The sequence below is a fragment of the Physeter macrocephalus genome, chromosome 5 (assembly GCF_002837175.3).
Source record: "Physeter macrocephalus isolate SW-GA chromosome 5, ASM283717v5, whole genome shotgun sequence".
NCBI lineage: Eukaryota > Metazoa > Chordata > Mammalia > Artiodactyla > Physeteridae > Physeter > Physeter macrocephalus.
The window spans coordinates 41,584,793-41,600,829 of NC_041218.1; the positions used below are offsets into that span (position 1 = coordinate 41,584,793).

Sequence of the window (16,037 nt, forward strand, 5' to 3'; positions counted from 1 at the left end):
CTCCCCCTCCCCCTCCCCCTCCGACCTCCTGCTTTCCTTGCTCAATAGCAGGAAGAGGGGTAGAATTTGGAATTTTTGACCAGGGAATGATTCCTAATTTGTCTGGCTACATAGAAAGTTGGCATACTGAGATAAATTTCAGAGGAAAAAATATGACAACAGTGACATTTTTCTGCAGGATCTTATTATCCAGTCCACACAGAGGCCGAGTCACTGAGCTGATTCTGTGAAGAAACACAAAGACATCCTATCGAGACGCCTGTGAATGTCAGGGGCTAGTACAGTCTGCCACTGCTGGCTAGGAGTAAATGGGACAGCGGGGCTTTAGCGGGCTTTCACTGGGCCCCTTGTCATTCTTCCCGTGCATTGTGTGACGTTAGGACATTACCCCGCAGAAATGTTCTTTCTGCTGCTTTCTCCTCCTCAGTTTTGAGGAGCTGGCATTAGTCTTGTTTGCCTTACTTTATTACCTCGAAATTCAGAATACTTACTCTAAATGTGATGCATAGTCTTATGAGTTAGACTGGGATGATTCTAAACTTTATTGTACATCAGAATTACTTGGGAGCATAGTGAAAATATAGAGCCCCAGGTCCCTGAGTGTGGGCTTGGCGAGCTGGGGAGTCCCAGAAATCTGCATTTTAATACTCATGGTGATTCTAAAGCCAATGGTATGAAGATCCCATGAGAATCGGAGATTAAAGACTGATTTCCTAGAGAGGGGCATGGGACAGTTTCTTGGCTCTGTGAGTTGATGGATACATTCTTCATTATTGCAGAATCCCCCTCTCCATTTGAAGGGAGGGAGTTCACTTTTTTTTTTTTGTTCCTTCCCCATGTGCTTTTATATGTCATTTAGTGGTGTTCCTTGTCTGGCCCGAGAGAGGTGACCTTGACTCTGTTGAATGCTGATGGATAGGTCCTGTTGAAAGCTGCTTCCCAAAGGTCAGTGGCATAACCTGTTGATGAGGCAAAGCTGGCCAGTGTATCAGTCACCTCACTAAGGGAGAACAGTGCCAGGCCAAGCTGTGGCAGCGCCTCGGCAGGTAGAGGTGTATCGGTCAGGGTTCAATGAGAGGTGATGGTCAGCGGGTAGAGGGCGGCAGCCGATGGACAGGATAAGGAAGTACAATCACACACACACCCGCCCTCCCCCCCCCACAGCCCTTATTGAATGCTTGGAGGACTGCATCAAAGAAGGCCCCTCTGAAACAGACCTAGAGGCCTGAGACTATGATAAAAGAGCGAGTGGCAGCTCCCCAGCCTTTGATGCGGAGCATGCTGTGTGTCAGACCCCCCTCCTCAGCCATGCTGGTCTGCTGATAGAAGAGGCGTACAGTTGCTAACTGTTATTCTGCTGGATATGTGCTGCTGCCTTCCTAAAGCCTTAGACTCAGGATAACATAGATGGCACTATTATTTTTCCTGATTGGATTACATATAGAGACTAGCTAAAAACAAATAAGCATACACAGCACTGTGCTTTTTAGATGTTATTTTTGCACTAATGATAAACAGCTAACTTTGTTTCGTGAGTGTTTGCAAGGTGTTTGCCATTCTCTGTTCTAAGCACTTTAAATGGATTATTTCAGTTAATCCTCAGAAGAGCCTTAGGAGACAGGTGCTCTCCTTATTTTACACCTGAACAAGCTGACACAAAGAGCAGCTGTGTCACTTGTAGCAGATTCCCCAGGTAAGAAGTAAAATGTGGATCCAGTTGAGACTGTCCTATCTGGAAATCCAACTCCTAAGTGATGCTGCAGTGTCTGGATGGAACTTAGGAAATTAAGAGTAAGTCCAAGCCTTTTCCTTTGTCTACATCACAAGTTAGGCAGCCTTGGAGAGCAAAGGGTGTCATCAGTCTGTGGCGGATGAGGTGGAATCCAGGTGATTTTCCTGATAGAATAGTCTCTGAAGCAGATGTCTACCATTGCCTATTTCTTTCAGTTTGATCTACCTTTCTGTCGGGACCTTAACGTTTTTAATGCATATAATAGTGGCTCTTCTACTTATCTTTTTTATTCCAAAATACAAAATGCTGATTAAGAAACATCTTTTTAGGGAAAAGGAAGAGACAGAGGGCAAATGGACTGCCGACTGGGAAGGGAGGCGTGCTGCTCTCGGTGTAATAGTCCCGATTGCTTTCATTTTTGAACCAGTTCTAGGCCAGGCACAGATCATCTGTCACCTGTGGTTCTTACTACACTCTCTAAGCAATGACTTGCTCTTCCCATATCAGGGAAGAGAAAACTTAGATCAGAGTGGTTAAGTAGCTCGCCCTGAGCACACACAGCTGGTGCAAGACGGAGGTCGTTTGAACCCAGCCCTGCCCGTCAGTGGTTTTAACACTGCTTTTGTTTTAAACAATCCTCAAGACCCTTTCTTCAAAGAACTCCTACTTGGGTCCCAGAATGTCAGGAGTCAACGTTGCAGGAGCCAACATGGGGGCCTGGAAGTCAACTGCTTGAGGTCACCCCGGCCATACTCCCACCCGGTGTCCCGTGCCCGGGGCATCCCAGGGAACACCTGGGAATCTGCAGAGCATCTGTTAATACCATTCTTACTTCTTTGCTCTCATATATATTGACCAGGTGATGAGCTCCCCCCTTGAAGATAAATGCAAGATCTAGATCTTCTTACCTTTTCCAGAGAGAGCACAGCATCTGGTGTCAGATATGCTCCCCACCCTGATGAGTTGAGTCCGCCCTTCCCCTTCCATGATGTTGGGCAAATAATTTATCCTCTTGGTAGCTTTGGTTTCTTATCTTTTTTTTTTTTTTTTTTTTTTTTCCGGTACGCGGGCCTCTCACTGTTGTGGCCTCTCCCGTTGCGGAGCACAGGCTCCGGACGCGCAGGCCCAGCGGCCATGGCTCATGGGCCCAGCCGCTCAGCGGCATGTGGGATCTTCCCGGACTGGGGCACGAACCCGTGTCCCCTGCATCTGCAGGCGGACTCTCAACCACTGCGCCACCAGGGAAGCCCTGGTTTCTTATCTTTAAAGTGAGCATCAAGTTATTATGATGGTTAAATAGGCATTCCAACAAAAACCAAAAACCCTCACCCCAGTGCCTTTCAATAAATGTTAGTTTATTGCTTTTATTAGGAGTGCTTCATCGTCACTCCTAATTTTTATGAGGAGAGATTATTGCTAAACCCTCCTGGTTTCTTCATACCCTCTTTCCCTACTTGATTCATTATTTGGGAAGAATAAACTGGGCCCCCTTTCCTCTTGGGAAGGAACTTGCCTTTGGTCTTACCTCAACGGGTATGTTAATCTGAGGGTTTAGTTATCTGTCTCCTGCTTCTCACCCTCAGCCTTGTGTTCCATAATCACTAATAAAGGAGGTATTTTAGTCTTTCATCTTCTGACTCTCTTTCATTTAGAACCTGACAGGAAAGAGGTATGCTACGTGTTCGGCTTCCTTAATTCTATAATTACTATTTGTGGTCTTCCTCTCCAGTTCTCATAGAGGCATAGAATTTTAGAGTTGAAAGGAGTTTTTTTTTTTTTAAAGACTGAAATTCATTTCACCATCTCATACCTGAGCCTGGCTGCCAGGTGGCTGTTCAGCCCTTGCCTCCACACTTCGGGTAATGAGGAGGACCTTGCTCTCTCAAGAGGTGGCCCAGGGTGTCTGGCTGGGGATGCTCTAGATTGCGCTGAAATTGCCCGAGGAAGGTCTGGATCTGGCAGTATGGAGTTTTCAGGCCTGAACTCAGTATAAAACGTTCAGATTAGGTTTTCTTTGGGAGAGAGTATTGGCCTGAAGCCTGTTCGCTTTCAGATAATTCTTTTACAAAATTCATTTTCCAATAAGTAGTCAGAATTGGCTGAGGGAGAGAGTGAGTGTTCTGTGGGTTTTTGGCATCTCATCCTGAGAAATTTCCCACCAGTTCAGTGTGCCTGCTGCATCCTGAGCAAATTCTAGCTTGGGACTTGTCTGAAACGGTACAGGAGGAGGGCCCACAAGGCACTTTATTAATAACCTCCTGGCCTCAGTGCTCCAGGGTGAGGGATGCGGTATTGTGACTCCCAGAAGGCCAACTCCTGAAAGCTGAGCATGGTGCGTACTCTGGTGGCAGAAAAGAAAACTACCAGTGAAATTCTCCCTTCAATGTCAAAGATGCTAAGTGAAAGTTTCAAGACATTCACCTCAAATACACTTGCCAAGTGGAGATGGACCGATTTGGGATCTGCTCATTTATGCTGTTTGTTCTTAACTTCAAGGCAAAATGCAGTAGGGACCACAGCAAATGTTAAGAGACCAGGTTCCTTTCTAACCTTTCATTTAAAAAAGAACAGCTTTATTGAGATATAATTCACATACCAAAAAACTCACCTTATAAAAAAAGTGTTCGATTCATTGGATTTTACTATATTCACAGATTTCTGAAATCATCACCATAATCAATTTTAGAACATTTAATCACCCCCCAAAAACCCCTGCACCCATTAGCACTCACTCCCAAATCCTCCTCCACCAGCCCTTGGAAACCATTAATCTGCTTCCTGTTTCTATGGATTTGCCTCCTGATAAATGGAATCATAAAATATGTGGCCTTTGCCTCTAGATTCTTTCATTTGATGTTTTCAAGATTCATTCCTGTGGTAGTGTGTATCAATACTTCATTTCTTTTTATGGCCTAATAGTATTCCATCATATGGATTTACCACATTTTGTTTATCTAGTCATCTGCTGATGGACATTCAGGTTGTTTACACTTTTGGCTATTATGAATAACATTTCTATGAACATTCATGTACAAGTTTTTATGTGGACGTATAGTTTCGGTTCTCTTGGGTGTTTATGTAGGAATGGTATTGCTGGGTCATAGTCCCTTAATAACCTTTTTAAATTGCTTTTTTTGATTGCTATCCTTGGGCCCCGTATTCCTGTTTTCTGGGTTTATATTCACTTCCTCTGTACTGAATGCTGTCCATGACTTGGTATAAAGAAACAGAACAGAAATAGACTCACGGACTTTGAAAACAAACTTATGGTTCCCAAAGGGGAAAGGTCGGGGTGGGGGAGGGATGAGTTAATAGTATGGGATTAACATATACACACTACTATATATAAAATAGATAATCAACAAGGACCTACTGTATAGCACAGGGAACTCTACTCACTATTCGGTAATAACCTATATGGGAAAAGAATCTGAAAAAGAATGGTTATACGTATATGTATAACTGAATCACTTTGCTGTGCACCCGAAACTAACACAACATTGTAAATCAACTATACTCCAAAATAAAATAAAAATTAAATTAAACAAAAATAACTGAAGGGGAAAAAATAAAGTTAATACATCTGGGACCCAGTTTAAAGTTCTTTGTGAAATAACTAAAAATTACTCAAGTGAGAATAAACTGAATCATATGAATGCTTATTATATAGAGTCTCTGCTAGATTATATTTACCTTTGTTCTCTTCTTTCCCAAGCGTCCACTTGAAGATTTACAAAGATTTTTTTTTTTTCTTTTCCAGAATCGCAATGAAATAAAAAATGGCACTATCCTTCGGTTAACCACATCTCCAGTAAGTTGATCTTTGTTTGTAGCTTTCTAGTAAAGTCTTTGATCTGCAGTTTGTTAAAGGGATTATGGGATGTTAATTTTTCACGGTAACTTTTGTGTGAAACAAAAGATCTTTGGACGGTCCTCATATTCTGGACTGGCAGGAATGCCCCTCCTTCTATTTCCCTTGTATTTCCCATTACAGAAAGGGCAGTTTTTGTTCCAGGTTATGTGCAAGTAAATTGACCGTAAAGTTTGAGTTTTGGGGTCATCTCAGCAGTTCTCATATTACAGATGGGATAACAGCTGTACTGATCGGTTTTACCTACCTGTCCACAGATCCACCTAAGGCCATCTGAGCAAATTCAGACAACAAACAAAGGAAACAAAACTAGAGACAGCCCGTTACTTCCCTTTGAAGTCAGAGGGTGTGTCCATGTGTGAAAGAGAGAGAGTAAGCATTTTCTAGTTTTGGTCAGTTATTATGACAATTCATGAAAATATAGTTTAAGAAGTGTTTGCCACTTATGCTGTTTCATCGACAGCTGATTCTAGAAAAAAAAAAAAACACTTTAAAGTCTTCCAGATAAAAGCTGCTAAACAAAATGCTACAGTATATTTAGATTACTCTAGCTGACTGTGTTGCTTATCTTGATCTTTCTTGCTGGCTTATAGATACTTTGGGTAGTAACATTAGCATATTTAAACTACGTATTTTTCACAGTGCATTTTATCGCTTTCCTAAAAAATAATCTGCACAAAATACACCAAGTGTTACTATTTTCACTCTGCATATGTGATGAAAACTGTGTCTAGCTCTCATTTTCAGTTTCCACTGAAACCATGTGGTAGGCTAAAAATAAATTTAAAAATTGGGAAAAGCATCTGGCTAAAATTAAATTGTGGGTACTGTAACCACCACAAATTCTTCTTGTCGAAAATTACATTAGAGAGGCTTACAAACTCCTGAACATTTTACCCAGTAACATTTTGAGCCTAAACACAGTGATGGAGTCCATAAGAAAATGCTGCTGGCATTGGCTGAACTGTCTTTTGGTACCTTCTTTTCCACTTGATGGGAATTATCATTCATACTCATTTTTCAGTGGCTACATGATGAACTGAGACATTTTTGTCTGCCTTAGCATTGATCTTCTTACTTTAGTCAGCATGAATTCATGTTAATTTGACCTTTAGCGACATGGTTTCATTTGGGTTTTGTAGTTCCTATTTATCCTGCTAAAATTATTCATCTGCTTGATGGGTAGAAAGAGTACACCTTGCCTTTTGTTTCATCTCAGAATTAGAAAGGCACTGCTTTTTTAAAAAATCTAGGCCTTCACTAAATGATGTCAATTCTCTTTTTTATTTGCCATGGGTTCATGAACAAAATTTCTGCAGCGCTAAGCTACTCCTTGAAAGAACGTTAGGTGTTTGGCAGGGTGGAGTTTGTCAGCATCTGGAAAGTCAATGTACTAACACCATGGCATGACTTGGCCTCACTGGGGACAACGGAGCTTGTGCCCTTCATATACCCAGCACGGTGAATGGAGAGATGTGAAAGCCAGTGCACAAGGCAATATTATACGATGGAATTCACTACAAGAGATTGGTTTACATTTTCCAGAGGACAGTGGTCCCCAAACCTGAATCATTGGTAGAATTTTTAAAATGCTGATGTCTGAGCCTTTAAAGAGAAGCTGAATAATGGTATCTAGGAATAGGGTCCAGGCACCTGCAGTTTGAGTAAGCATTTATGGTTTGACTGTAGCCACAGGGTATAGAATTGGAAATTACTCTATAATCAAGATAGTTTGGATCTGTAAACTTCACTTGTTGCTGGTAGATTTTTTAAAAAAATTATTTTGTGTTTGACTGAAAAGTATGGGTCAGCATATGCTAATAACTCTTTCACTTTTTACATACGCAATAAAAATATAGTTAAAAAAATAGCTGTCTCTATTAAATTTGCTAGGAGGTATTAGAGTACCATAAAGAAACTGGCAAGCAGTGTTGTGCTAGCTTTTACAAGTCCTTTCCTCTACCTCAGCTGAACTCTCCCTGTAGCCAGAAAAGATGCACACATGCCCACACTCATACACACATGCATACACACACTCTTGTTTTAGGCAATGTGCAGCTGTGCTGAGTCTCACCTCCACTCTATCAGTGATGGTATTTTTGTTGATGGATTTATTTTCATTCCTCCTCTATATAGAACTATCCTTTCTGGATTGTTCCTAACAAAATAGGGCATTAATAAGAGAAGATCGAAAAAAACAACCTGCATTTTTATTCTTTTAAAAGTCCAGGGGCTTCCCTGGTGGCGCAGTGGTTGCGCGTCCGCCTGCCGATGCAGGGGAACCGGGTTCGCGCCCCGGTCTGGGAGGATCCCACGTGCCGCGGAGCGGCTGGGCCCGTGAGCCATGGCCGCTGAGCCTGCGTGTCCGGAGCCTGTGCTCCGCAATGGGAGGGGCCACAACAGAGGAAGGCCCGCATACCACAAAAAAAAAAAAAAAAAAAAAAACCAAAAAGTCCAACACTTGGCTGATGGTCTTCCTCTGCATTGCACATCTTTAGACAATCTCTCTAGTGACCATCTTAAACATGTATCTTTTTTAGATGTCCTATCCTTATCCATCTCTCCAGTATCATGAAAATCTAGCCATGAACATACTCAGGGAATGTGTGCAAATGTATGTGAATTTCTGAGCATTTCAGGGTTTGGAGACCTTCAGATTGTGCAGCTAAGTAGTGTTCCCTTGTACCTGCCATGATAATAATACCTGTGGAAATCTAACCTGAGGTCACATGTTGCATAAAGCATATTTTACATAAATTTTGGCTATTGTTCCTATTAGAAGAAGCTTGCATTCCCAGAGCATTGTTTTCACCTTCCTGAAATTTTTGTTTTAAAAAGTTTTCACAGTAAATGTATTTGTAGTCTTGGAGTGTGGAAAGCCACTCTAAGTAGGACACAAAACCCAGAAGTCATAAAGAAAAAGATTGATAAATTTGACTACCAAAAAATAAAAACAACCCCACAAAACCTTCATGTTTGGAAAGAATTCCAGAAACAAAGTCAAAAACAGCAAATTAAGGAAAACAACTGGCAACATGCATGATAAATAGAGGGCTAATTCCTCAATTTGCAGGATGTCTTATGAATAAATTAAATGCCCCCAAAACAGATGGCCAAAAGCTATAAACAAAAATGATTTCTTTCTCTCTCTATCTATAAATCTCTATATATAGTCTATCTATAGATATATATAGATAGATGGATCTATATAGATCTATATATGGCTATTTAGCTATAGCTGTATAGATCTATATAGATATAGATACACATGAAAGAAAAAACAAAAGAGTTGAAAATCTGCACTCCTAGATAATCAAGGTGTGAGGCAAAGATGCTGTGGTGTCAAGAGTATAAATTGGTACAGCCTCTTTGGAGGGCAATTTAGCTGTATCCACCCAAGCTTAAAATACATTTGTCTTTGTCCTAACAATTTTACTGCTGGGAATTTATCCAACAGATAGACTCACAAAAGCACTGCAGGACACACACACACACACACACACACACACACACACACACACACACACACACACACACACACACCCCATACAGGGCTGTATGCATCATTGCTTTCAGTAATCAAAAACTGAAACCTGTTAACTGTCTATCAGTTGGGACTAGTTAAATGCATTAGGTAATAACCATGTGATAGAATACTGTGTAGCTGTAAAAAAGAATGTGTCATGTGCTGCCTCAGAGGCATCTAAAAATTTTATTATTAAGTGCAAAAGCAGGTTGTAGAACATTGTGTATGGAGTGACAGCATTATGCACAGGGAAAGGAGGTGTATGTATGTTGATAAAAGGATAAAAATGATTCTCAAGGGATAACAAGAAGCTGTTAACAGGCTAACTTTACTTATCGTTTTATAACTTCTGGTAGTACTTACATATTTCTATACCATGTGCTGGTGCTATTTTTAATTAAATACATACACACACAAATACATATCATAATGTCACTACAGTATACAAGAGGTGAATCATAACATTCCATGCGAAAACCATTCCATTATTCCAAACTATTAGATTTTTAAGAGCTGTTTTATATATGACCTGAACTCTTCTTGCCTAATTTTATCCCTCATTTGGCCCGTGTGGACATATTAAATAAAACTGCTCATCAAGTATCTACTGTTGCTTTGTCAGCTCTAAGCATAACCCTGCCTTTCTGCTGTCTCTCGTTTGGGGAAATGATATTAGAGGCATCTGCGTCAGAGGGCTTGTCGCACTGATTTGGGGGGCCAGTTACCCTGGCAAAAAGAAAAGCAGTGTTATCTCAGTCACTCTGTGGATTCAGGTTATCAGAGGTTCTTAACAGGGAGGCCATTAAAATTTTTGGAACCAATTTCTCTCCACGGAGCTGAGAAACTTGAAAAGAATTGTAAGCTGTCTTAAGTTCTATTTCTCTCCATTGCCCTATGAGCCTAACTTAGAGAGAAGCCAGGGGAGGCTTTTAGGCAGAGGAGTGACAAGATCACTGTGGCTGCTGCCCAAGAACAGATTGTAGGTGGCAGGGGGACAGGTTAGGAGTTCAGTGCAGCAGTCCCGGCAGGAGATGAAGATGGTGCGGGCTGCCTGCGTTGTAAGGACGTGGAGGGTCTGAAGGAGTGTTAGAGGGCAAGCCCTAGCACTTCCTGATACTTTGGATGTGGTGCCCCTTGAGAGAGGCTGCGAGGATGGCCCGGTATTTGGGCACAATAAACAGTAGTGCTGTTTACTCGAATAGAAAGTTTGGGAAGGGGAAAATGAAAAATTCGAGATGCCTGTTATGTGCCCATGTACACAACATGTCAACCAGGCAGTTAGGAATGTGTGTCGGGCAGCCTGGAGAATACAGGTGTGCCAGCCATCACAGGTACGTGGCGTGGAAGGCCATGCGCTGGGTGAGGTTGTCCGCCACAGGGAAGGCAGGGCCCTGGGCACACTCTCTCAGGTTTGGAGGAGGAGCTGGCCAAGAAGCCAACAGAAGAAAGTGCCTCAAGGAGAAAGAAAGGAACACTTAGGTGTGCTGAAGGCTGCTGAGACAGTAGGAAGATCAGATGAGCGAGGAGGGTGTGCTGCACAGAGGTATTGGTAGCATCATGGAGCCGCTCTCCGCGTAGGTAGGGGTGAGGGTGGAAGCCTCGTGGAGGTGAGAAGAGAGAGTATGAGGTGAGGTGAGTTGCAGCTTTAGACCCACTCTTTATTCCAGAACTTTTGCAGAGAGTGGAAGCAGTGAAATGAGGGCCCGGCTGGAAGTGAATTGATTGGCTCAATGTACAAAGGTTTGTACATTTCTGTTTGTTTTTTTAAGACAGACCGACCTACTAGAGATGTTTGCAGCTGGAAATGATCCACTGCAGGGAGAGAAACTGATGTACGGGTGAAAGGGGGACAAAGTAGAAGCAGAATACCTGAGAAGGTGAGAGCGTAAGGGCTCTAGAGCTGCAGGGAAAGATTGACCTTGGATAGGAAATAGGGGCCAGGTGCATAGAATCAGGAAGAAGCAAAGCGTGAGAGTAGAGACCCTGGGCCGTGTCCTTGGAAGTAGGAAGATGAAGGAACTCTGGCTGTGCTTTTTGAAGTAGCAAGGTGCAGGAACTCCTGGCTGATTGCTTTGATTTCCTCAATAAAATGTGAGGCAAAATCACTGGTGTGAGGGAAGCAGGGGATGGGCGAGTTTAAGGAGAGAAGAAAAGGTGTGAAGGAGTCATTTTAGAGGGACATAGCAGACATTCTAGGAAAGCATAGTCTGATTGCTGGGCAATATTGAGTGTACATTTGAAAATACCTGTGAAACCTGTGATCCTAAGGACATTTTAGATTACTTCTTAATTGGTATCACGGACCCGGAACCATTCTGGAAGTTTCTTGGGAATAATTTTAAGTAGGACCTTAAAGAATAGAGATGGTAAATACCTGGCACACTTCTACCATACATATCCGTTCTGTGTTCACCTGTGATCACTCGGAGGCTGTTTCCCTCTGAGCCTGGGCCCAGAACTTTCTCAGCCCAGGACATCAGGCAGTCACACTGAGCTGTTTGTGGGGCTCAAGGCGAAACTTGTTTTCTATCCTTAGGACAGTGCCAGAAAATAAAACTTACTATCTGATACAATCACGCATATAGCTGCTAGACTCTTTTCGGTTGTGCTAACTGCTTGAAAAATCAGAACAAAGGTTATTTTATTTTTTAATAATGTAGATTTTCCCCAAACATAAAAATATTGCAGACTCATGGAATATTTGAAAAGTGAAGCTTGCTACAAAAAATTATGTAGAATATTACAATTCATAAATAACAATGGGTCATATCTTGATCTGTTTCCTTGGGTTGTGTTTATGCAAATACGTGTGCATATGTATTCATTTATTTCTTCATGCATTTAGTGGAATTTTTTTGAACTCCTGGTAAATGCCAGGCTCTGTTCTAGGTACCGGAAATAAAGTGGTGAGCAAATCTGACATATTTCTTCTTCTCCTTTACGTTCCACTGGATACACGCCCACACCCATACACATATACCTCTGCCCCTCAAACAATAAAATATATTTGCATCCTACCCTTTCTCCTAATATTCCATCATGAAGATGTGCCCATGCTATCCTATATTCTCTGAAAGTTTCATTTTTAATTCCATATGATATTTCATCCTATGACTATATCATGAGTTATTTAACCATTGTCCTATTGTTGAACATTTTGGTGGCTTCCAGGGTTTGAATATAATGCTATTCTGAGAACTCCAAAGGTACCACACATCTGTCTAGATATTTAAATGCATCCTTTCAGTCAGGGATGCTCATCACCACCCAGGATTCCTCCAGCTCTGCTGCTCATGAACTCCTTAGGCCGCCTGGCCCAGTCTGCTTGCCTGTCCTCACCTCCTTTCCACTTTCTCCTTTGCTCTCCAACCCCAGATACACTGGTCCTCCTTCTGTCCCTCCAGACATGACAGGCTTGTTCCTCCTGTTCCTCCTTTGTACTAACCATTCCTGCTGCCCAGAATATCTTCCTCAGCCCTTGCCTGAGGTGCCTGACTCCTTGTCAGTGAGATCTCTGCATCAATGTTGCTTTCTTAGGCTACTTGTCCCTGAAAACGACTCCGTCTTAAAAAGCCACCCGTCACTATCTCATTCCTCTTTTAGGTTTTGCTATGAACTCATCGATATTTAATTTCTTACTGTTAATTTGTTTTATTGTCTGCCCCCCACCTCAAGGACGTAAGCTCCAGGAGGGCAAGAAGCTTGCCTCCTGTTTGTTGCAGAATCCTAAATATATAGAACAGTGCCTGGCTCAGAGTAAGCTTCCAGGAGTATTTGTTGAATCAGTGAGTGAGGATTCTGTCTTTGATTTTGAAGGGGCATAGCTTCATGGATAACTGTAAAGACTTGTCTGAATATAGGCCAAGTGAAATTATGTGCCGAGTAATCTTTGGCAAATAACTGATGCCAAAAAAGTAAGTTTTTCTTACACAACCCCAGTATCTTAACACTAAAACTTATTCTCACATTATTTTTTCTAATAGAAGTTTCACATCCATGTTATTTAGAAATTAAAGAAGGTAAAGAGAATACATTTCTCTACCTGTTCCGGTTCCACCTGGAAAAATATTGCATTAAAAATGTCCCAGCGGTTTGATGTACAATAATATTTTGATTGGGGCTCACATAGGGCATTAACATCTATGGAGCAAACTTTCTCTAGGCAGACTTCATGACAAGGGTTCCTCCCAAGTCAGAGTATCGCTTTGTTGTACTGGTGTGTGACTGTCCCAGTAAAATATTTTTGATTTCCACAGCAGCAACCGATTAGCAGTCCTAGGATTTGGGACTATTTGGTCTTTTTAAAAAATTTTTTTATTGGAGTATAGTTGATTTACAACATTGTGTTAGTTTCTGCCATGTATTAAAGTGATTCAGTTATACAAATATATAAATTCTGTTTTATATTCTTTTCCATTTTGATTTATCACAGGATATTGAATATAATATAGTTCCCTGTGCTCTACAGTGGGACCTTGTGGTTTATCCATTCTATGTATACTAGTTTGCATCTGCTAACCCCAAACTCCCAGCCCACCCCTGCCCCAGCCATCTTCCCCCTTGGCAACCACAGGTCTGTTCTCTACATCTGTGAGGGGCTGTTGAGTCTTAATTCTTCTGCTCGGGACACTTGTCCTTTCCAGGTTTCTGTTGTTGTCTCTCTTCACTTCTACTATTTTCAATTAATTCATTCATGAACTTCTAAGTAGGTAACATTTCAAGCACATACAAAAGCAGAAAGAATGGTATAATAAATCTCATCTACCTAGATCTTATAATTATTGACTCCTTCTTTCTATTTTCTTAGCAAATGTTTCTGCTGAGAAATGTACCCTTTCAAAAGGGCTAGTAGATTGTCTTTTTGCTACAGGAAGCCACGAGGGGCTGTGGTGCCCCAGCTGGAGAAGACGAGGTGGTGATTAGAAGACCGAGGCAGAGCCCATGAGCCCTGTGGGGCTGGGCCACACCTCCATCATCACTTTGAGATGCAGTATGGTGGGAGTTTTAGAACAGCGGTTCTCAGCATGTGATGCCAGGCTCATCAGCAGCAGCACCTGGGAGCTTGTTAAACATGCACTTTAGGGGACTCCACCTCAGGCCTACAGAAACAAAAACTTTGGGTGGAGCCTAGGTATCCACGTTTTAAGAAGCCATCCAGGGGGTTCTCATGCACGACACAGTGCACTACTTTAGAGCCTGTTCCCAGAGCCCAGCTGCCCAGGCTCTATCTTAGCTCCAGCATGGAAAAGCTGTGTGACCCTGGGCAAGTTACTTAACTTCTCTACACTTCCATTTCCTTTGCAAAATGAAGATAATGAAAGCTCCCGCCTGATAGATTGAATGAAGTCCTTCAGGAAGATATTTTGAATAGTGGCTCATAAAGAACACTAGGTGGGACTTCCCTGGCAGTCCAGTGGTTAGGACTCCGCACTTTCACTGCCGAGGGCCTGGATGCGATCCCTGGTTGGGGAACTAAGATCCTGCAAGCCATGCAGCGCGGCCAAAAACTGAAAATCACCAAGTAACTGTCAGCTGTTTTTATTAGTGGTATTAACAGCACCGAACACTATTAATTTATGACAATGAAATCATTTTTGAGTCCTCATTATTATCATAATCTCTATAGTAAATGCAGACTTCCTGCTGGGAGAAAACTGTATTTTTCAAGGAATTCAAAGTGATTCACTTGGTTTAAATATTGTATGTTACTGTTAATGCTGTATCTCCATTTGAAAATTTTGGAGAATGGTACATCTTTGAACAATGTAAAAAGATAAAGTGATTCTCCCTTTCTAAAAAATGGAATTTAGGGTTTGAGCCATTTGTCAGCTATGTGGGTATCAGTGAATGAGTAGGAAAGGTTCTTAGTCTCCTGCACCTTCCTTTGCTTTCTTTTTCTAGTCTAGTTTCTGATGCAAAGTGTCAAGTTTGGGTTATCATTACATGGGAGACCATAGTATATGTCTCTGACCAAGTGATAGGAGTATGGATTTCATCTGTCTTGGTCACTGAAGAATTGCATTGGTTTCCCTGCTGACTCCCCTTCTTTCTGCGGGGCTGCTTCCAGGTGGCAGTAAAGGGGAGATGGACAGGGAGGAAGGGGGCACTTGGGGTGGAGTCCCTTTGCTCTTTGTTCCTGTGTGGATTCTGTTTTTTCTGCTCTGCAATCTTAACCCTATTATAGTTCACATGGGGCTGCTCTGATATTTCTAATCAGTTTCTGTTTGGGAGAAGATGCCTCATTGTTGGGGTCAAATATACCTTCTTCCCCTTTCTCTGAAATATGACAAGTTTCAAAGGAGAATATGAGAATGGCAGAGTGCTTCAACCATTGCAGTTTTGAGTTAATAATTGCAAAGATATTCAGTTATTTCTATTAAGCAAAAACACAGGCAGAAAAATTTATTATCTAATTTTTCCTACTGTGTCTCCCAACTGAAAGGTAGATATGGAAACCTTTACTGGGTGAATGAGAAATACAGAAGACACGTTATTATCTAGAAGTTCAGCTCCTCCAGTATACTTCTGTCCTGCATGTAGAAGCAACATGCAAATGCCTTAAAAAGGGGAACTTTAATTGGAGACAAAGCTGCTAATTTGGTTGCCTAATTATTTTGTTTTAAATTCACGCAGTAAATAGCTAATGCCCGTGAAACACGTGTTGTTGAAAAGTGGAATTTACCAGCCCCATTGTGTTGTGCTGGAAGACTTTCAGTGACCCCGAAAGATTATTTGGGTGTCTAATGAAGCTTTTGAACATTGTGTGTAGGCAGTTATTACTCAGAGTATTGACTGAAAGGGTGAACATGCTGTATAAATTTGTGTAATTGCTTAATTAAGCAAATAGCTTTCTGTCATTTATAGATAATAATTTTACTTAAAAAGTAAACATTCTCCCCATTTTCCCC

The 16,037-nt window shown here is 41.7% G+C and overlaps 1 protein-coding gene across 15 annotated transcripts in view; it reads left to right on the forward strand.

Annotated features, from left to right (window-relative positions):
- Nucleotides 1–16,037, forward strand: part of ELMO1 (engulfment and cell motility 1) — a 557,053-nt gene that overhangs the window by 157,052 nt on the left and 383,964 nt on the right. For 13 of the 15 annotated variants that reach the window (XR_008617342.1, XM_055084916.1, XM_024131642.3 and 10 more), the window contains one exon: nucleotides 5,493–5,543. Coding sequence is in view for 12 of the 15 variants with exons in the window: in XM_055084916.1 (XP_054940891.1) it covers nucleotides 5,493–5,543 (51 nt within the window). In the remaining 3 variants the exon portion in view is untranslated. Of the gene's footprint in view, nucleotides 1–903; nucleotides 946–2,841; nucleotides 3,001–5,492; nucleotides 5,544–16,037 lie in introns of those variants that run through there. The other 2 variants (XM_028489885.2, XM_055084919.1) reach the window with 2 other exon arrangements.